At 38.1% G+C, this 21,843-nt stretch overlaps 1 protein-coding gene across 1 annotated transcript; it reads right to left on the reverse strand.

Moving 5' to 3' along the window:
* Nucleotides 1–4,076: 4,076 nt before the first annotated feature.
* LOC114197718 (olfactory receptor 7A17-like) lies at nucleotides 4,077–4,997 on the reverse strand. The gene has a single exon (XM_028088851.1). The coding sequence runs from the start codon at nucleotides 4,995–4,997 to the stop codon at nucleotides 4,077–4,079; it is 921 nt and encodes a 306-aa protein (XP_027944652.1).
* Nucleotides 4,998–21,843: the final 16,846 nt, after the last annotated feature.

The raw sequence follows: 21,843 nt of genomic DNA on the forward strand, positions 1-21,843 counted from the left end.
TGCAAATGACTTATCAGATAAGGGTAGTATCCAAAATTTATAAGAACTATTCAAACTCGGGCGCTGGGTGGCTCAGATGGTTAAACGTCTGCCTTCAGCTCAGGTCATGATCCCAGGGTCCTGGGATTGAGTCCCGCATTGGGCTCCCTGCTCCTTGGGAGCCTGCTTCTCCCTCTGCCTCTCTCTCTCTCTCTCTCTCTCTGTCTCTCATGAATAAATAAATAAAATCTTAAGAAAAAAAAGAACTATTCAAACTCAACGTCCAAAACAAAGAATCCAGTCAAGAAATGGGCAGAAAACTTGAATAGATAATTTCTTGGAAAGAAAAGACATACAAATGGCTAACAGGCACATGAAAAATGCTCGCATCACTCCTAATCATCACTCATAAATACAAATCCCTGTTGGTGGGAATGCAAGTTGACACAGCCACTTTGGAAAACAGTTTGGAGGTTCCTCAAAAGTTAAAATAGAACTACCCTATGACCCAGCAATTGCACTACTGGGTATTTACCCCAAAGATACAGATGTAGTGAAAATAAGGGCCACATGCACCCCAATGTTCATAGCAGCAATGCCCACAATAGCCAAACCGTGGAAAGAGCTGAGCTGCCCTTCGACAGATGAATGGATAAAGAAGATGTGGTATACATATACAATGGAATATTACTCAACCATCAAAAAAGAATGAAATCTTGCCATTTGCAAACACATGGTTGGAACTAGAGGCCATTATGTTAAACAAAGTAAGTCAGTCAGACAAAGACAAATACCATGTGATTTCACTCATATGGAATTTAAGAAAATAAACATGTGCAAAGGAAAAAAAAGAGAGACAAACCAGAAACAGTCTCTTAACTACAAAGAACACACTAATGGCCATTCTCCAAAGAAGACATAGGAATGGCTAATTAACACATGAAAGATGCACAACATCACAATCATTAAGGAAATGCAAACCAAACCATAATGTGACACCACTTCACACACACTATGGCTATTTTCAAAGCTAAAACAGAAAAAAAAAAAGAGTTGGCAAGGATGTGGGGAACTTGGAACTTTGTGGTGCTTTGCTGATGAGAATAAGAAGTGACACAGCAGCTGCAGGAAACACTGTGCCAGTTCTTCAAAAACTGAAACATAAAATTATCATATGATCCAGTAGTTTCACTTGTGGGTATATGCCTACTTATATGGCCCAAAGAATTTATAGTAGTGACTAGAACAGATATTTGTACACTGATTTTCATAAAGCTTTATTTACAGTAGCCAAAATGTGGAGAAAACTCCAACGTCCATCAACAAAGTCACAGATGAACAAAGTGTAGTGAACCTTGCTAACATTAAACTAAGTCAAAGAAGCCAGACACAGAAGGACAAATATTATACTATTACATCTATATGGGGTACCTAGAATACTCTGTTTTAGAGAGAGAAAGTAGGATGGTGGGAGCCAGGAGTTGGGTAAAGGGGCAATGGGGAGTTTGTGTTTCATAGGGACAAAGGTTCAGTTCGAGGTGTTGAGAAAGTTCTGTAGATGGATATAGGCAGTGGTTGTGCAATAGGGAGAAAGTCCTTAATGCTACATAACTGAATACTTAAAAATTTTAAAATAATATATTTAATATATATCTTACCATGACAAAAAAATAAAAGGATGAAAAAAGATTGCCATACTCCATAAAAGACTGTCAGTGCCATAAATAGCCTCATATGATATAGAAGAAGGAATCCACAGTTCAGGAGATAAGGGCATTTAATGGATTTATCTTGTGTGATTCAATATCTTAACCCCAAAGTATCCCAAAGTAAGGGTTCAGAGGACATAAAATTCAACATACGGTCATTGAGAAATAACCTGGTGAGGCTGTAGTATCTTCCTTGACAAGCTCTACAGAGCCATACAACCCTGTAGGACATGGTTAACATGGACATGCTCAAATTGAAATGCATTTGTCCTGAGGTCAACCCATCCTGAACCAGGAGAGGCCATGTCAGCAGTCCAAAACCAACTGAGATATGGTGTTCATAGTTCATGTAAGAGTTCACCATCCTCATCTAAACTGGGTGAGCCACAGGGATTTCTCAAAATTGCAAATTCCTCATGGTGTCTCCACAAAACAAAAATGATGGGCATCTTAATAAGGACTCATTCCATCTGAGTAACCAAAACAATAAAAAAAATTAAAAACCCTCTAATTCTCATGAAGAAAAGTTTAACCTGAGTCACACAATGAAGGGTCATAATCTCACAGGTCCAAATCCTAGATTGATGGAACCAGTTACTCCTGAGTGAAGACTCCAAAATGGCAACAAATGCGTTACATTTTCCTCCAGACCCAATCCAAAGACTCTGAGGTGATGGTGCTAGGCAGCTCATAATGATGCATGAGGACTGTGGCCTGAACTAAAATTGGTAGCTTGAAACTGGGCAAGATGAGGGTTGCCTGGGTGTGGCAGTCAGTTAAGCAACCAATTCTTGATTTTGGCTCAGGTCATGATCTCAGTGTTGTGAGATCAGCACGGAGCCTGCTTAAGATTCTCTCTCCCTCTACTTCTGCCCCTCCCCCCCAACTTCTCTCTCTCTCTCTCTCTCTCTCTCCCTCTCTCTCTTAAATAAATAAAACTTAAAAAAAAGAAACTGGGCAAGATGAGAGTAATTATACTATGGAAACTGGCAAATGCTACAAGTGCTCTACTTTATTCCCTTTATCTTATATTCTTCCTATCTTCATGCCTTCCTTTCTTTTCTTTGTGTTTTCTTTTGAGAGAAAGGTCCTTAAACATTTATCTGAATACTAGTGTTCAAAGTGATCTGTGAACTTTTACCCAGAAAACTGTGAACCAGGTAATAGGAAGTTACCATTATGGCCTACAAATCCAAGTGTAGGCTTCTGGGGTCAAGTGATGAGGAGACATTCATCTTACTCTGTTTCACAAAGCACAGGTGAGGTCCATAGGTACAGCCTGCTATTACTGCCTAATCTCTGAGATGCATCATTACAAAGACTTAGCTGGAAAGAAGTGGAATATCCATATTGCTTTTGTGATCTATGAAAGGACTATTATGTCAGGAGGTGCTGAAGGAATTCACCAGGCAGTGTTGCTTCCTACCTAAATACTAAAAGAAAAGTAATGCATCCCTGGAATAAGCACTGAAGAGGACACCATTGGTGCTTGAAAATTCAGTTGTAATTTCTATTACCTACACTTAATTTATGTGATCTCTTTCTGGGGTGGATTGACAGAAACCCCTGGAAACTGCTATATAACCTCTGCTATATTAAATGGATTTTCTCCCAAAACAGATACTCTAAGGGATAGCTACTTTCATCTGAGGGAGAAAGCATCCCATATATTCTTCTGGCTCTTCCAGAACATTATAAGTATCCAATTTCCTGTATTACATATCCACAGCTGGAAATCCATGCAATATCAAAAAATTTTTTTAAAGAAATAGGGGCATCTGAGTGGCACAGTCAGTTAAGTGTCCAATTCTTGGTTTCAGCTCAGGTTGTGATCTCAGGGTCATGAGATTGATCCCTGCATTGGGCTCCATGCTCATCCCAGAGTCTGCTTGAGTCTCCCTCTCCCTCTGCCCCACCCATTCATGCTATCTCTATCTCTCTCTGAAATGAAATGAAAAAAATAAATAAATAAAAATTTTTAAAGCAATAGACCATAAAACAGATTCTTAAAAATGGAGAAAAAACAGGGTTGCTGGAGGATGAGCTAAATGGATGATGGGGATTGAGGAGGGCACTTGTGATGAGCCCTGGGTGTTGTAGGCAAGTGATGAATCACTGAATTCTCTTCCTGAACCTACTATTACACTATCTGTTAACTAACAGGAATTTAAATAAAAACTTACTATTCAAAAAAATTTTGAAAAAAAGGAATAGTTGATCATTGTGTATTAAAAAATTAAAGAGATTGAATACTGTAGGAAGATAAACTGTATATTGTATTTCTATGAACTGATACAAAAATCATGATCTAGGTATTCTAGGGTTTTGAGCCCTTTTACACATGTCTTCATCTTGAAACAAAGGATCCTTATATGCAGAGAATGTCTCTCAGCTAAACAGCTTTTTTAGGGCCAGCTTTATGTCTCTGTTCCTCAGACCATAGATGAAGGGGTTCAGCATGGGTGTGACTACCATGTACATCACTGAAGCTATGGCAGTTGTCCTGGAGTTTTGTGAAGCAGCAGAACTAAGATACACCCCAAAGCCTGTACCATAGAACAAGGAGACAACCAAGAGGTGAGACCCACACGTGGAAAATGCTTTATACTTGCCCCCAGAAGATGAAATTTTCAGAGTGGAGGTTAGAATTCTAGAATAAGAGGAAAAGATACCAATGAGTGGAATAAAACCCAGAAGTCCACTTGCAAGATAAATTGCCAGGTTATTGAAGAAAGTATCAGAACAAGCAAGTTGGATCACCTGATTAAGGTCACAGAAAAAGTGAGGGATTTCTAACTGTGTACAAAAAGACAATTGCAGAACCATTAAGTCTTGTAATAGAGAGTTGAGAACACTCAGTAACCAGGATACCAGAAGCAGGATGCCACAGAACTTGGGGTTCATGATGACCATGTAGTGCAGTGGGTGACAGATGGCCACAAACCGGTCATAGGCCATCACTGTCAAGAGAAAATTGTCTAATCCTGCCAAAAGCATGAAAAAATATATCTGGCTGAGGCAGCCTGCATAGGTGATCACTTTGCTCTGTGTCTGGATGTTCCACAGCATCTTGGGGATGGTGGTGGTGGTGAAACAGATGTCTACAAAGGACAGGTTGGAGAGGAAGAAGTACATGGGCATGTGGAGGCTGGAGTCCATGACAATGGCCAGGATGATGAGCAGGTTCCCACTGAAGGTGACCAGATACATGGACAGGAACAGCCAAAGGAGCAGTGGCTGCAGTTCTCCCTCCTCTGAAAGTCCCAGGAGGATAAATTCTGAAATAGGAGTTTGATTTCTTTGTTCCATGTAACTGCTGAAAACAGCTGGAACAGAGACAAGAGCATAGTAGAGTCACAAGCAGTGAGCACAGAATTAAAAGAAACGCTGTGATTGGGGTGCCTGGGTGGCTCAGTCAGTTGAGCAACCAACTCTTGGTTTCAGCTCAGATCATGATCTCCTGGTGGTGAGTTCAAGCCCTACATTGGACTCTTTCCTGGGGGCAGAGTCTACTTCAGATTCTCTTCCTCCCCCTTTATTCCTTCCCCTGCCTGTGCATTGGCTCTCTCTCTCTCTCTTTCTCTAATAGATAGATGATAGAAAGAGAAAGAAATGCTGCAATTTGTGTGGTGAAATTTGTGTTTTCAAATTGCTTCATTCATTAATTCTCATACATTACCTATCAATCTAGAATAATTAGCTAAAAATTGCAAGGATCTCAAAAGCTCCATGTTTTCCATGATGCTAAAAATAATTGCAGTCCTGAATCAAAACATTTACCCAAAGCAATTTTGTCCTCTATAAGTTTCCTGAGACATTTTTTGTTCACTTAACAAATATTTTAACCAATTATCTTGTGGCAAGCATTGTTGAAAGCATTGTAAATTGGTGATGTGTGTTTGACCTTAACAAGATTGTGTCTAAGATATATGTGTGCCAGAGGGAGCAATAAAATATTGACAAATGAGCAAATAATGTTTCAAGTGGTGGTTATCACTACTAAGTAAAATAATGCAAGACAAGGTAGTCCTACAGTGAAGAGAAAATTTTCCATTGTATCTTCTCTGATAAGGGGATTTTGAGCAGGAAAGCTGAGGGCCATGGATTCATGAACCACGCAGATAATTTTGAGAAAAACAACTAAGGCAGAGAAATAGCCTGTGCAAACAGCCTTAGACAAGAGCTCACCCGAAACCATAGGGCAACATCAAAGAGAAAGCTGTGAGCAGAGTGGGTAACACAACAGGAACAGGTGTTGGATGTAGGAGAAGAGAGAGAGGAGGTCAAAGCCTCCTGCTTCTTTGGAAACATTCTAAGGCGATGGACACTGTCATTTTTACATGTATATATTATATATGATGTCTACAATAGCACAAATTTTATGTAATATATACAAATGGAACAAAATTCCTTCCTCTATAACTCTCTTTCTCTCTTTCTTTACTCTCAGTCTATAGTTGGTCTACATTCTGTATTTTTTATTGCTTAAAACAGCTTTGGCTTGACCTGTGTGTACTGTAATGATAAATTCTCTATTCCCTACACACACACACACACACACACACACACGCACGCACGCACACTGAGTGCAGAGAGGGAGAAAGACAGAGAGAGTTCTCCATTATTGTAGTACTGTGAACCCTTGTAGCTGAAGCACAACTGTATTAGAAAGCAGAGGACAGGCTATACCGTGAGTCACAGAGCTTCTTTCTCCTAGGAGAATTGCATTTCGTAATGTAGGCATTCCAATGGAGTAGTCATGACTAAAGATCACAAGATCCATACAGAATCAGGATGAACACCAATCTTTTTCAAACTCTTCCAAAAAATATCAAAGGGCAAACACTTCCTACTTTATTCTAAGAGGGCAGCATTGCAGTTACAATGAAGCCAAATAAAGACATTACAAGAAAAAAAGGTACAGATCAACATTCCATGGGAACCTTTGACTAAATATTACAACTGAATATAGCAGCCTTTTTTTTTAATGCTGTATAAGAGGATTATGCATCATGACTAAGAGGGATTCATTCCTGGAAGGCAAGGATGGTTTAACTCATGAAAATGCACCCCTGTAATACACCACATTAACAGAATCAAGGATAAAAGGCAGAATTATCTCAACTGATGCAGAAAAAAAATTGACAAAATTCTGCATTCTTTCATAATAGCAACACTGAAAAAGCTAGAAGAGAAGGAAACTTCCTCAACATGATATAGGTCATATATGAACACCCACCTCTAACATTATTCTTAATAGGGAAAGGCTGAAAACAATCCTAAGATAAGAACAAGACAAGAATGCCTGCTTTTTTAACTTCCTTACATACAGCATTCCAAGCTCCAGACAGAGCAATTAACCAGTGAAGAAGAAGGAGGAGGAGGAGAAGGAGGAGAATAAAAAGAAAGAAAAGAAAAAAAGAAAAGCCATCAAAATTGTACAAAGGAAGAAATAATATGATTTTTGTTCACAAAGAAGGTGATCTTATTTTAAAAATAACACATCATTAAAAACAAGAAAAACTGTTAGACTAATAAACGGATTCAGCAACGTTACAAATACAAATCAACACACACAAAACACAGAGGACTGAGGGAATCCCAGAATGGAATGCTCCATGTGAAAACAAAACAAAACAAAACTAACTATATTACAATCGCATGAAAAAAACTCAATGAAGCAAGTGGGGGAAAAGGCAGAAATATGTGATCTGGGAACTGAGTGGAATCTGTAAAACTGGAAATGAAAGTTCACAGAAGGACTCTACTGTAGTTAATACAGATGTATCCTAGAGAGTACTATTAACAATGCTGATACTTCTACACGTGTGAATGAAACTGAACATTTAAGGAAATGGAGAGTAAATGGTGGGCCATTTGGTGTGGGAGCTTACAGGTAAGCAAGGTGGAGAGGCTAGAATGATCCATGTGGCAATAAATGAGAGTTGGAGCCATCAGTATGAACTTGCTTTAGCTTCACATAGATACAGAGAGTTACATATAGATATATGTATAGGTGTCTGCATATACACAGAGTATACACTCCTGTGTTTCCTTGCCAGGTCAGTTGAGAGGATACAGAGACCCTGGCAGCAGTAAGCACAACTGGCACCCAGATCTTGGTGCTAATCCCATGACCCAATAAAATGAAACAGGGCTCTTTGCAGGAATCACTGATTCTAGGGCTCAGGAGGGAAATACAAGAAGCTGAAGCTAAAGCCTCTTTTACTGTAAGACAGTAATGAAATGCTACCTGAAAAAGCCAAGAATGGAGACATGCCAAAGAGACATATCAGCTGACTGAAGGAGTTCTCTATTGCCAAAGCTGGAACAATTTGAGCAACAAAATGAAGTAGTATTGGATTATAACACAGACTATATAATCAATATCACGGAGTATACACCTATGTAAATAAGTGAAAAAACATAGAGAAGACACACATTAGAGGGCAGAAGAATACCAACAATGTACATAGACATTCTACTCTCAAGGAGGTGGAGGATAACTCCCACTACTTAGAAATGGTGCTACACTTAGAAAAGTCCCTACAAGCGTACAGTGTGGAAATAAGGGGGAAAGAGTAACCACAGTGGAGAAATCCGAAAAACCCCATGCAGCCAGCACAACAGCAACAACATCAATGAGGGTCAGTCATGTTGATAGTGTGTACCCTTGATGTCACGAGATGAACATGGTAGTTTATCTCTCTGGTCTTCTTGCCCAACACCCATAGTCCTAGTATACTCAGGAAGAAAAGAACAATAAGGTAAGTCCAAAAGAAGATAATTTTACAAAACACCCAACCAGTACTCATCAAAACTATCAATTACTTTGAGAACAAAGGAAGCCTGAGAAAAGTCACTGTGTGTGGAAGCTCAGCAGATATGAGGATTACACGTAACATGTATAACATATACAATGTAATCATAAGAGCAGAAACAGGGAAAGGAGCTTATGAGAACTCTCTGAACTATCACAGTAATTTTTTCATGATAAATGTACAACTGTTCAAAAACTAAACTTGATTAAAACTTAAATTACTGAAGTGCAAAATATTTGGAAACTCTGAAATCTGAGCATGTGTTAGGCTCCATTATATGCTTTGTGTAAGCAGTATTACTGCTGTCAGCAACACTTTCCATCCATAAAATAAAAGAGTGATACCAAATTCATAGTTTTTGAAAGATTTCAATAAAATGATGACTACAATATGTCTGGCATTGTTTGTAGTATTAATTAACTCCTACAAATGATGAAGAGAAGATGTTTGGTAGTTACTAGGAAAAACGTAATAATGAATGAAAAAAAATCATCTGAATTTCTGTATCCATGATGTCCACCCTCTCAGACACCAATCACTTGCCTCCCATCTCACTTTCATGATGCTATCTCTATCCCTTAATGTCCCTCTCACACCCTGAACACAACAATGGCTTGTTCCTCACATTAACCTGGGTCACTTCCATAGAGCAGACCTGTGCATAGTTATCCCCTGACCTTTAAAACCTGCACTTACTCTTCACTAATTTCAGAATTAAAGTTCAACCCTGTAGCCAAAATGCTTGATTCTTTCTTAACATACTATTTCTTACCAGGCCAGTCTCCTATCTGTCGATTTTGCATACCCTGCTACTGATGGTTGGTCAAATCAGTAAGAAGTGTTTCTAATCTCAGCAGCACAACTTCCAGTTTAATTAATCTCTAAATTTTCTCCTTCGCTGTTTCTTCCTCAACTGCTCACACCCATTGCCCCCTGGAAGGACTCCAATACCTCCTTCAAGGCTCAATTTGATAATAAACTTCCCTGTGAAGCCTTCACTAATTCCTATGAAAGAGTTAACTTTTTGAAAAAATTAAAAATAAAAGAGTCAACTTTTTTGGATACTTCCACAGACTTCAATGCAACCTCACGATAGCACATTTATTTATTTTTACATCTCTCACTTTGTTTACACAGTGAGTACCTTGAGAGAAGAAATAATGTCTTATTTATTTATTCCCAGAATAAATGGTAGTATCTACCATATATTAAATACTGAAAAAATGTTTGTTGAATGACTACAATAACAAATGGCTGAATAATGATAAACAGTCTCTCTCGAGAATGAAAGAACAAGCAGTGAAACAGGAAAGATTATTGAGGAATGATATCCCTGTCATTAAGCATTACTCTGAAGGAGACAGATCAGAGATGGTTTAATGTATCCAGACTTTCCCTCCAGAATCAGAGCCTTAGTGGGCAGGACTTGGCTTTATTAAACTCTCCTTAACTTACTGTCCCTGTCCATCACCCAACAATAATCACCAAGAAAAGCGTCTCTCCCACCATAACACATGTCCCCAGCACTAGTGACTCACCCAGATGTTATCACAGAACAACATGAGATCAACATGAGATCACCGACCCATTTTCTCCCATGGATGATTGATGAGATTGGAAGTTATGCCCCCAGGAAAGGAAGAGACATGGTCCCATTCATGAAGACTCTGGAAGACACAGTTACGTGTTTGTATCACCTGAGATTAGAAGAGATGAAGTCAGTGGGTGCAGTACAGACATTTTCAACTTCTGTGGCTATAGAGGCTGAATTCCCATGAGTCTCATTAATGAAATATTCTTCTGTCTCACTTCCCCTTGAGATACTTGGTGCTAGGAAAGAAACATAGAATGCAAACAAGTCCCAGTGTTGGTATTAGGACACAGCCTGGGTATTCCATGATTGTCTCATCCCATTAAACTCTTTGATCCCACAAGGAGGTCCTCTCCTCTGTAGAGGGTCTCACTAATAAGCCAGAGAACCCCATAATAAGTATACAATTCTTGATTTGGAAGAGAGATTCTGAGTGCCCTAAATCTCTTCTTTCTCCCATCTGGACCCTCTTCTGTTGGCTCATGATCATGGATCCTTCATCCCCCACAGTGCTTCTCCTGTTCTGCACCTCTTTCTCCTTCATTGTACACTGTGTCTGTTTAACATCACTCAATCATTTGCTTCTTTGGGCATCTTGCAAACACTTAAGCAGCAGGGGTGATACAGTAGGCACTAAGTTACATCCTGGGGATAAAGAAAAGTGTAAGACATGGCTTACAGTTATAAGAGACAGGGCAAGAGACAGAACAATAAATGAATTCACTAACCTGAAGTGGCACTGACACCCGATGAAGAGGACACGAACGTAACCAACTCTTCCAGGGGAGATGAGTGAAGGCTTCACAAACAAGCTTATAATTGTCCTGAGTCTTGATGTCAGGGAATGCGGTAAGAGGACTCCAAGAGGGGGTATCAGGGCTGTCAATGTGGTGGTTAGACTGTAAGATACAGTCAAGATATTTCCTATACTTCATACTTGCTGACCAATAATCAGGGGCTAAGTATGACAATTGAAACATGACCCTGAGCAGTAAGACAGCATTCAGATAGCAAAGATGCTTATATTTTGGGTACAGGCCAACATGTGTTTATGAAAATTGTGGAGTGTCAGTGCAGATTTGATGATGGGATGTCCAGGATCAAGCTTTCCCTGTGGAAAAGTCATCCTGGGACAATGTTAGACATAGATTCTTGCTACTATAATAGTCAAAGAAAACCGAAAAAGTGTAGATGGAAAAATAGAGAATGAATGGACATCTTTAAAGGGCAAAAAAATAATAATAATAAAATATTTTAAGTTTGCAATATGGATGGAGCTAGAGGGTGTAGTTCTGAGTGAAATAAGTCAGTCTGAAAAAGGCAAATACCATTTGATTTCAATTATATATGGAATTTAAGAAACAAACAAATGAACAAACAAGGAAAGAAGACAAAAAAAAAACCGACTCAAATACAGAGAACAAATCGGTGTTTGCTGAAGGAGAGATGGGTGAGGGGATGGGTAAAATAGATAAAGGGGATTAATAGTACACTTATCTCCATGAGCACTGAACAATTTATACAATTGTTGGATAATTACATTGTACACCTGAAGCTAATATAACAACGCATGTTATTATACTTTTATAAAAAAAATCTTAGGGGGGAAATATGATTTTCAGAATTACCACATTAAAATCTTAAAACAATCCATTATCAACAACACAAACAGAAATATAAATTATTGGAATAGGAGGAAGCCCAGAAATAAACTGTCATATATATTATTGAATGATTTTTGACAGGAGTGCCAGGACAGTTCAATGGTAACTGGACAGTCTTTCCATGAAATAGTGATGGGAAACCAAGCTATCCATCTGAAAAAACATGAAGGTGACCTTTCTGTCCACCATCTACAAACATGACTCCAAATGGATCATAGATCTAACCACAAGAAATAATGCTGTAAGTATGTGGAAGAAAACTCGGAGGTACATCTTTAGGACACTGGATTTGACCAAGATTTCCTGGATATAATACCAAGAACGCAGGCAACTAGAGAAAAAATTACTTCAGCAAAATCAAACTACATGTGCATTGAAGGGCACTATTCTCAAGTGAAAAAGCAACCCACAAAGAAGAAATTGGCAAACCACATACTTGATAACAGATTAATATCCAAAAGATGTACAAAAATTCAATAGCAAAAAAACCAAACAACTCAATTTCAAAAACACAATGTTTTTGTTTAAATTCCAGTTATTTAACATACAGGTACTATTAGTTTCAGGTGTTCAATAGAGTGATTCAACACTTCCATAATAAAAAAATTTTTTAAAAGATATCTTTAAAAAAAGAAACAACAACTGTCAGCAATGATTTGTTGAAAAAGAAACTCTCTTGCACTGTTGGTGGGAATGCCACCTGGTGCAGTCACTGTGGAAAACAGTGTGGAGGTTCCTAAAAGTTAAAAATAGTACTACCCTATGATCCAGTAATCACACTACTGGATAATCACCCCCAAAATGAAAAAACACTAATTCAAAGGATTACATGCTCCACTATGTTTATAGCAACATTATTTACAGTAGCTAAACAATAGAAGCAACCCAAGTATCCATTAATAGATGAGTGGTTGAAGAAGGTGTGGTATAATTATACATACAATGGAACACTACTCAGCCATAAAGAAGAATGAAATCTGCCCATTTGCAATGACATGGATGGAGCTACAGAATGTAATGTTAAGTGAAATAAGTCAGTCAGAGAAAGACAAATACCATGTGATTTCACTCATATGAGGAATTTGAGCAACAAAACAAATGAACAAAGGGAAAAAAAGAGAGAGGAATGAGCTATAAACAGACTCTCTACTCTAGAGAACAAGCTGATGGTTACCAGAGGGGAGATAGGGGGCATGGGTGAAGTAGGTGATGGGGATTAAGGAGTGCACTTATCCTGACCAACACTGGGTGACCTAAGGAAGTGTTGAATCACTATATTGTACACCTGAAACTAATATTACACTGTATGTTAACTACATCAGAATCAAAACTTAAAATAATTTTAAAAATAAAATTAATGGTGCAAAAAAAAAAAAAAAAAACAGGCAATGGACTCAAATAGACATTTCTCCAAAGAAGATATCAGAATCGTTACTTAGCACATGAATGATGTGCAATATCATTAATTATTGGGGAAATGCAAACCAAAACCATAATGTGACACCACTTCACACACAGTAGGATGGCTATTTTACAAACTAAAACAGAGAATAAGAGTTGGCAAGGACGTGAGAAAATTGGAAACCTGTGGTGCTTTGCTGATAAGAATAAAAAGTGATACAGCTGCTGTAGGAAACTGTCTGCCAGTTCCTCAAAAACAACTGAAACATAGACTTATCATATGATCCAGTAGTTTCACTTCTGGTTATATGCCTACCTGTATGCCCCAAAGAAATTTAAAGCCATGACTAGAACAGATATTTGTACACCAATTGTCATAAAGCTTTATTTACAGTTGCCAAAATGTGGAGACAACCCCAATGCCCATCCAAAAATCACAGATGAACAAAGTGTGGTGAACACATACAATGGAACATCATTCATCATTCATTCTATTCTGTAAAAAGAATAAGATTCTGGCACAGACTACAACATGGATGAACCTCGCCAACATTATGCTAAGTGAAAGCAGCCAGACACAAAAGGACAAATATTATACAATTACATCTATATGAGGCACCTACAGGACCCAGTTTTAGAGAAGGTAAGATGGTGGGAGCCAGAGGCTGGGCAGAGGGGCAATGGGGAGAGTTAGTGTTTCATGGGAGCAGAGGTTCAGTTTGAGATGATGAGAAAGTTCTGTAGATGGATAGGGGTGTTGGTTGTGCAGTAGGGAGAAAGTCCTTAATGCCACTTAATTGAATACATCAAGATGTTTAAAGTAAAAAAAAAATTATGTATATATTACCATGACAAAAAAAAGGATGAGTAAAGATTGGCATACTCTAAAAGAATGTCAATGCCATCCATAGCTTCATATGATGTAGAGAAAGGAATCCAAAGTTACAAGGAGACAGGGGCATTGTGATGGATTTATCTTGTGTCATTCAGTACCTCAACCTTAAAGGATACCCAAAATAGGGTTTAAAGAACATAAAATTAATAAGGTTATTGAGAAATAACCTAGTGAGGCTATAATGGCCTCCTTGACAAGTTCTAGAGAACTTGTCCCTTATAGGACAGTTACCATGGACATGTGCGAGTTGAAAAGGATTTGTTCTCAGATGTCTCAGTGGCTCAGTCAGTTAAGCATCTGCCTTTGGCTGAGGTCATTGTTCCAGGGTCCTGGGATCAAGTCCCGCATCAGGCTCTTTGCTCAGCAGGGAGCCTGTTTCTCCCTCTGCCTGCCACTCACCCTGCTTGTGCTCACTCTCTCTCTCTGACAAATACACAGAATCTTAAAAAAAAAAATGGATTTCTCCTGAGCTCAGCCCATCCTGAACTGGCAGAGGCAAAGACAGCAGTCCAAAACCATCTGAGGTATGGTATTCATAGTTCATGTAAGAATTAACCATTTACATATAAATTGGGTGAACAACAAGGATTTCTTTTTTTTTTTGTTTCTTTGTTTGTTTTTAATTTTTTATTGTTATGTTAATCACTATATATTACATCATTTGTTTTTGATGTAGTGTTCCATGAGTCATTGTTTGTTCATAACACCCAGTGCTCCATGCAGAATGTGCCCTCTTTAATACCCATCACCAGGCTAACCCATCCCCCTACCCTCCTCCCCTCTAGAACCCTCAGTTTGTTTTTCACAGTCCATTATCTCTCATGGTTCGTCTCCCCCTCTGACTTACTCCCCTTCATTCTTCCTCTCCTGCTATCTTCTTCTTCTTCTTTTTTCTTAAAATATGTTGTGTTATTTGTTTCAGAAGTACAGATCTGTGATTCAAGAGTCTTGCACAATTCACAGCGCTCACCATAGCACATACCCTCCCCAATGTCTATCACCCAGCCACCCCATCCCTCCCACCCCCAACCACTCCAGTAACACTCAGTTTGTTCCTGAGATTAAGAATTCCTCATAGCAGTGAGGTAATATGATACATGTCTTTCTCTGATTGACTTATTTCACTCAACATAACACCCTCCAGTTCCATCCACGTCGTGGCAAATGGCAAGATCTCATTCCTTTTGATGGCTGCATAATATTCCATTGTGTATATATACCACCTCTTCTTTATCCATTCATCTGTCGATGGGCATCTGGGCTCTTTCCATAGTTTGGCTATTGTGGACATTGCTGCTATAAACATTGGGGTGCACATACCCCTTCGGGTCCCTACATTTGTATCTTTGGGGTAAATACCCAGTAGTGCAATTGCTGGATCGAATGGTAGCCCTAATTTCAACTGTTTCAGGAACCTCCATACGGTTTTCCAGAGTGGTTGCACCAGCTTGCATTCCCACAAACAGTGTAGGGGGGTTCCCCTTTCTCCACGTCCCCGCCATCATCTATCGTTCCCTGACTTGTTAATTTTAGCCATTCTGACGGGTGTAAGGTGGGAACTCATTGAGGTTTTGATTTGGATTTCCCTGATGCCGAGCGATGTTGAGCACTTTTTCATGTGCCTGTTGGCCATTTGGATGTCTTCTTTGGAAAAATGTCTGTTCATGTATTCTGCCCATTTCTTGATTGGATTATTTGTTCTTTGGGTGTTGAGTTTGATAAGTTCTTTATAGATTTTGGATACTAGCCCTTTATCTGATATGTCATTTGCAAATGTTTTCTCCCATTGTGTCAGTTGTCTTTTGGTTTTGTGGACTGTTTCTTTTGCTGTGCAAAAGCTTTTTATCTTGATGAAATCCCAAGAGTTCATTTTTGCCCTGGCTTCCCGTGCCTTTGGCGATCTTTCTAGGAAGAAGTTGCTGCGGCTGAGGTCGAAGAGATTGCTACCTGTGTTCTCCTTTAGGATTTTGATGGAATCCTGTCTCACGTTTAGGTCTTTCAACCATTTGGAGTCTATTTTTGTGTGTGGTGTAAGGAAATGGTCCAGTTTCATTCTTCTGCATGTGGCTGCCCAATTTTCCCAACACCATTTGTTGAAGAGACTGTCTTTTTTCCATTGGACATTCTTTCCTGCTTTGTCAAAGATAAGTTGACCATAGAGTGGAGGGTCCATTTCTGGGCTCTCGATTCTGTTCCATTGATCTATGTGTCTGTTTTTGTGCCAGTACCATACTGTCTTGATGATGACAGCTTTGTAATAGACCTGGAAGTCCGGAATTGTGATGCCGCCACCTTTGCTTTTCTTTTTCAATATTCCTCTGCCTATTCGAGGTCTCTTCTGGTTCCATACAAATTTTAGGATTATTTGTTCCATTTCTTTGAAAAAAGTGGATGGTATTTTGATGGGGATTGCATTGAATGTGTAGATTGCTCTAGGTAGCATTGACATCTTCACAATGTTTGTTCTTCCAATCCATGAGCATGGAACGTTTTTCCATTTCTTTGTGTCTTCCTCAATTTCTTTCATGAGTATTTTATTGTTTTCTGAGTACAGATCCTTTGCCTCTTTGGTTAAATTTATTCCTAAGTATCTTATGGTTTTGGGTGCAATTGTGAATGGGATCGACTCATTGATTTGTCTCTCTTCTGTCTTGTTGTTGGTATATAGGAATGCCACTGATTTCTGTGCATTGATTTTATAGCCTGCTACTTGACTGAATTCCTGTATGAGTTCTAGCAGTTTTGGGGTGGAGTCTTTTGGGTTTTCCACATACACTATCATATCATCTGCAAAGAGTGAGAGTTTGACTTCCTCTTTGCTGATTTGGATGCCTTTGATTTCTTTTTGTTGTCTGATTGCTGTGGCTAGGACTACTAATACTATGTTGAATAGCAGTGGTGAGAGTGGACATCCCTGCCACGTTCCTGACCTTAGGGGAAAAGCTCTCAGCTTTTCCCCATTGAGAATGATATTCGCTGTAAGTTTCTCGTAGATGGCTTTTATGATATTGAGGTGTGTACCCTCTATCCTTATACCCTGAAGAGTGTGGATCAAGACAGGATGCTGTACTTTGTCAAATGCTTTTTCTGCATCTATTGAGAGGATCATTTGATTCTTGTTCTTTCTTTTGTTAATGTATTGTATCATGTTGATTGATTTGCAGATGTTGAACCCGCTTTGCAGCCCAGAGATAAATCCCACTTGGTCGTGGTGAATAACCCTTTTAATGTACTGTTGGATCCTATTGGCTAGTATTTTGGTGAGAATTTTTGCATCCATGTTCATCAAGGATATTGGTCTGTAATTCTCCTTTTTGATGGGGTCTTTGTCTGGTTTTGGGATCAAGGTAATGGTGGCCTCATAAAATGAATTTGGAAGTTTACCTTCCATTTCTATTTTTTGGAACACTTTCAGGAGAATAGGTATTAATTCTTCTTTAAACGTCTGATAGAATTCCCCTGGGAAGCCATCTGGCCCTGGGCTTTTGTTTGTTGGGAGATTTTTGATGACTGCTTCAATTTCCTTAGTGGTTATAGGTCTGTTCAGGTTTTCTATTTCTTCCTGGTTCAGTTTTGGTAGTTGATACATCTCTAGGAATGCACCCATTTCTTCCAGGTTATCTAATTTGCTGGCATAGAGTTGCTCATAATATGTTCTTATAATTGTTTGTATTTCTTTGGTGTTGGTTGTGATCTCTCCTCTTTCATTCATGATTTTGTTGATTTGGGTCATTTCTCTTTTCTTTTTGATCAGTCTGGCCAGGGGTTTATCAATCTTGTTAATTCTTTCAAAGAACCAGCTCCTAGTTTCGTTGATCTGTTCTACTGTTCTTTTGGTTTCTAGTTCATTGATTTCTGCTCTGATCTTTATGATTTCTCTTCTCCTGCTGGGTTTAGGCTTTATTTGCTGTTCTTTCTCCAGCTCCTTTAGGTGCAGGGTTAGGCTGTGTATTTAAGACCTTTCTTGTTTCTTGAGAAAGGCTTGTATTGCTATATACTTTCCCCTCAGGACTGCCTTTGCTGTATCCCAAAGATTTTGGACAGTTATGTTTTCATTTTCATTGGTTTCCATGAATTTTTTTAATTCTTCTTTAATTTCCTGGTTGACCCATTCATTCTTTAGTAGGATGCTCTTCAGCCTCCATGTATTTGAATGCTTTCTGACTTTCCTCTTGTGATTGAGTTCTAGTTTCAAAGCATTGTGATCTGAAAATATGCAGGGAATGATCCCAATCTTATGGTACCGATTGAGACCTGATTTGTGACCTAGGATGTGATCTGTTCCAGAGAATGTTGCATGGTCACTAGAGAAGAATGTGTATTCCATTGCTTTGGGATGGAATGTTCTGAATATGTCTGTGAAGTCCACTTGGTCCAGTGTGTCATTTAAAATCTTTATTTCCTTGTTGATCTTTTGCTTAAATGATCTGTCCATTTCAGTGAGGGGGGTGTTAAAGTCCTCCACTATTGTATTGTTGTCAATGTGTTTCTTTGCTTTTGTTATTAATTGCCTTATATAATTGGCTCCTCCCATGTTAGGGTACAGCCCTATAATTTTTTTTCCAGCTTTATTGTGGGTGTAATTGACAAATAAAGTGTGTATATATTTAAAGTATACAATGTGATGATTTGATATAGTTATACACTGTGATATGATTACCACAATCAAGCTAATTAACATACCCATACCTCACATGGTTCTTTTTTCTTTGGTGAGAAGAATCAAGATCTCCTCCCTGAACAAATTTCTAGAACATGATGCAGTATTGTTAACTATACTTGCCTTGCTGTATATTAGATCACCGGGACTTACTCATCTTGCATAATTGAATCCCTATACACTTTGACTAACATTTCTCCCTTGCCCCTGCCTCCAGTCCCTGCTTATCACTTACCTACTGTCTGCCTCTGAGAGATCAACATTTTAAAATTCCATATATAAGGGAGATCATGCAATATTTGTCTTTCTGTGTCTAGCTTACTTCACTTAGCATATTGTCCTCCAGGTTCATCCATGTTGTTACAAATGACAAGATTTCCTTCAACTCTAAGGCTGAACAATATTCTATTGTGTGTGTGTGTGTGTGTATGTGTACACACAAATAGACATATCTACTCACATTTTCTTTATCCATTTATCCATCGATGGACACATGGTTGTTTCCATGTCTTGACTATTGTGAGTCATGCTGCAATAAACATAGGAGTACAGATGTCTCTTTGAAATACTGACTTAATTTCCTTTGGATACATATGTAAAAATTAGATTGCTGGGTCATATGGTAGCTATACATTTTTCAAATTTCTATGCAGTTTTCCATAATAGCTGTACCAATTTATATTCCCATCAACAGTGCACCAGGGTTCTTTTTTCTCTGCATTCTTGCCAGCACATGTTATCATTTGTCTTTTTAATAGTAGCCATCCTAATAGGTGTGAGGTGATATCTCACTGTGGTTTAAATTTGCATTTCCCGAATGACTAATGATGTTGGGTAACTTTTCATGTATCAGCTGGCCTTTCATATATCTTCTTTGGAAAAATGTCTATTTAGGTCCTTTCCTCATTTTTTAATTGGGTTATTATTTTTTGCTATTGAGTTGTATAAGTTCTTTATGTATTTTGGATATTAGCCCCATAACAGATACAGGTAACCCTTGAACAACACAAGCTTAAACTGCTGTAAATATATTGTTACTTCCTTATGATTTTCTTAATAACATTTTCTTTTCTCTAGCTTAGTTTATTGTAAGAATATAGTAAAAAAGAATACTTTAACATACAAAATATGTATTAATCAACTATGTTAACAGTAAGGCTATTCTGGTCAACAGTAAGCTATTCATCATTAAGTTTGGGGGGAGTCAAAAGCTATACATGGATTTTTGACTACACAAGAGGTCAATACCCTCAACCACCATGTTGTTCAAGGGTCAATTTTATATGGTTTGCAAATATTTTTTGCAAACTTTTGGTTGTCTTTTCACATTTTGATATTTTCTTTTGCAGTACAGAAGCTTTTTGGTTTAATGTAGTCCCACTTGTTTATTTTGATTTTGTTGCTTGTGCTTTAGGTATCATATCCAAATAATCATTAACAAGACCCACACCAAGGAGCTTTATTGCTGTTTTCCTCTAGGAATTTTTGAGTTTCAGGTCTTACATGTACATCTTTTCTCTACTGAGTATTGTTGGCTCCATTGCCAATATTAGTTGACCATATGTGACTGGATTTATTTCTGGGCTCTTCATTCTGTTCCATTGGTCTATTTGTCTGTTTTTATGCCCATACCATACTGTTTTGATGACTGCAGCTTTATGGCACAGCTTAAAATCAGGGAGTGTGATGCCTCTGGCTTTGTTCTTTTTTCCCAGGATTTCTCTAGCTATTCAGGATCTTTTGTGGTTCCATATAAATTTTAGGAGTGTTTTTTCTACTTCTGGGGGAAAAAATGCAATTGGGATCTTGATAAGGATTGCTTTAACTCAATGGATGTCTCCTGCCAGTATTGACATTTTAACAATATTAATTCTTCCAATCCATGACCACGGGGTACCTTTCCATTTATATGTGTTTTCTTTGGCTTCTTTCATCAATGTCCTGTAATTTTCAATGCAGAAGTCTTTCATTCCTTAGTTAAATTTTAATTTTAAACTCATCTCCTAGATACTTTATTGTTTTTATGTTATTAAAAAAGGTATCAACTATGGACTCTGAAAAACAAACTGAGGGTTCTAGAGGGGAGGGGGTGGGGGGATGGGTTAGCCTGGTGATGGGTATTAAAGAGGGCACATTCTGCATGGAGCACTGGGTGTTATATGCAAACAATGAATCATGGAACATTACATCAAAAACTAATGATGTAAAATAAATAAATAAATAAATAAATAAATAAATAAATAAGGTATCAATTTCTTTATTTCTTTTTCAGAAATTTTACTGTTGGTGTATAGAAATCCTACTGATTTTTGTATGTTAATTTTATATCTTGTAACTTTACTGAATTTGCCGATTAGATCTAACAGGTTTTTGGTTGGGCCTAGGATTTTCTATATATAAATTATGCCATCTGCAAATAGAGACAGTTTTACTTCTTCTTTTCCAATTCTGATATACCTCTTATTTCTTTTTTTGCCTGATTTTTCTAGCTAGAACTTCCAGTACTATGTTGAATAGGAGTGGTGATAGTGGACAACCTTGTCTTATTCTTGATTTTAGAAGAAAAGCTTTCAACCTTTCACCACTGAATATAATATTAGCTGTGGACTAGTCATATATGGCCTTTATAATATTGAGATATGTTCCTTCTATGCCCAATTTGTTAAGAGTTTTTATCATAAATGGATGTTGAATTTTGTCAAATCCTTTTTCTGTCTATTGAGATTATCAATGATTCTTTTCTTTCATTTTATTAATGTGTTGTATCACATTGATTTGTGAATGTTGAAACATTCTTTTTTTAAGATTTTATTTATTTATTTTTTTGAGACAGAGCATGAGTGAGGGAGGAGCAGAGGGGAAGAGAGAGAGAGGGAGAAAGAATCTCAAACAGACTCCATGCTGAGCATGGAACCCAATATGGGGCTCGATCTCAGGACCCTGAGATCATGATATGAACTGAAACCAAGAGTCAGATGCTTAACCCACTGAGCCACACAAGTGCCCCTAATGTTGAACCATTCAGGCATCCCAGGAAAAAAATACCACTTGGTTATGTGAATAATCCTTTTAAATGTGCTACTGAATTCAGTGTGCCAGTATTTTTTTAAATTTAATTTTATT

This window comes from Eumetopias jubatus, unplaced genomic scaffold (assembly GCF_037043125.1).
Source record: "Eumetopias jubatus isolate StellerSeaLion01/CBP00866 unplaced genomic scaffold, mEumJub1_p1.0 scaffold_1, whole genome shotgun sequence".
In the NCBI taxonomy this organism is placed as follows: domain Eukaryota; kingdom Metazoa; phylum Chordata; class Mammalia; order Carnivora; family Otariidae; genus Eumetopias; species Eumetopias jubatus.

Bases quoted from the DNA above. Each gene is read 5' to 3' on its own strand.
- LOC114197718 (XM_028088851.1), bottom strand. From the start codon at position 4,997: ATGGAACAAAGAAATCAAACTCCTATTTCAGAATTTATCCTCCTGGGA.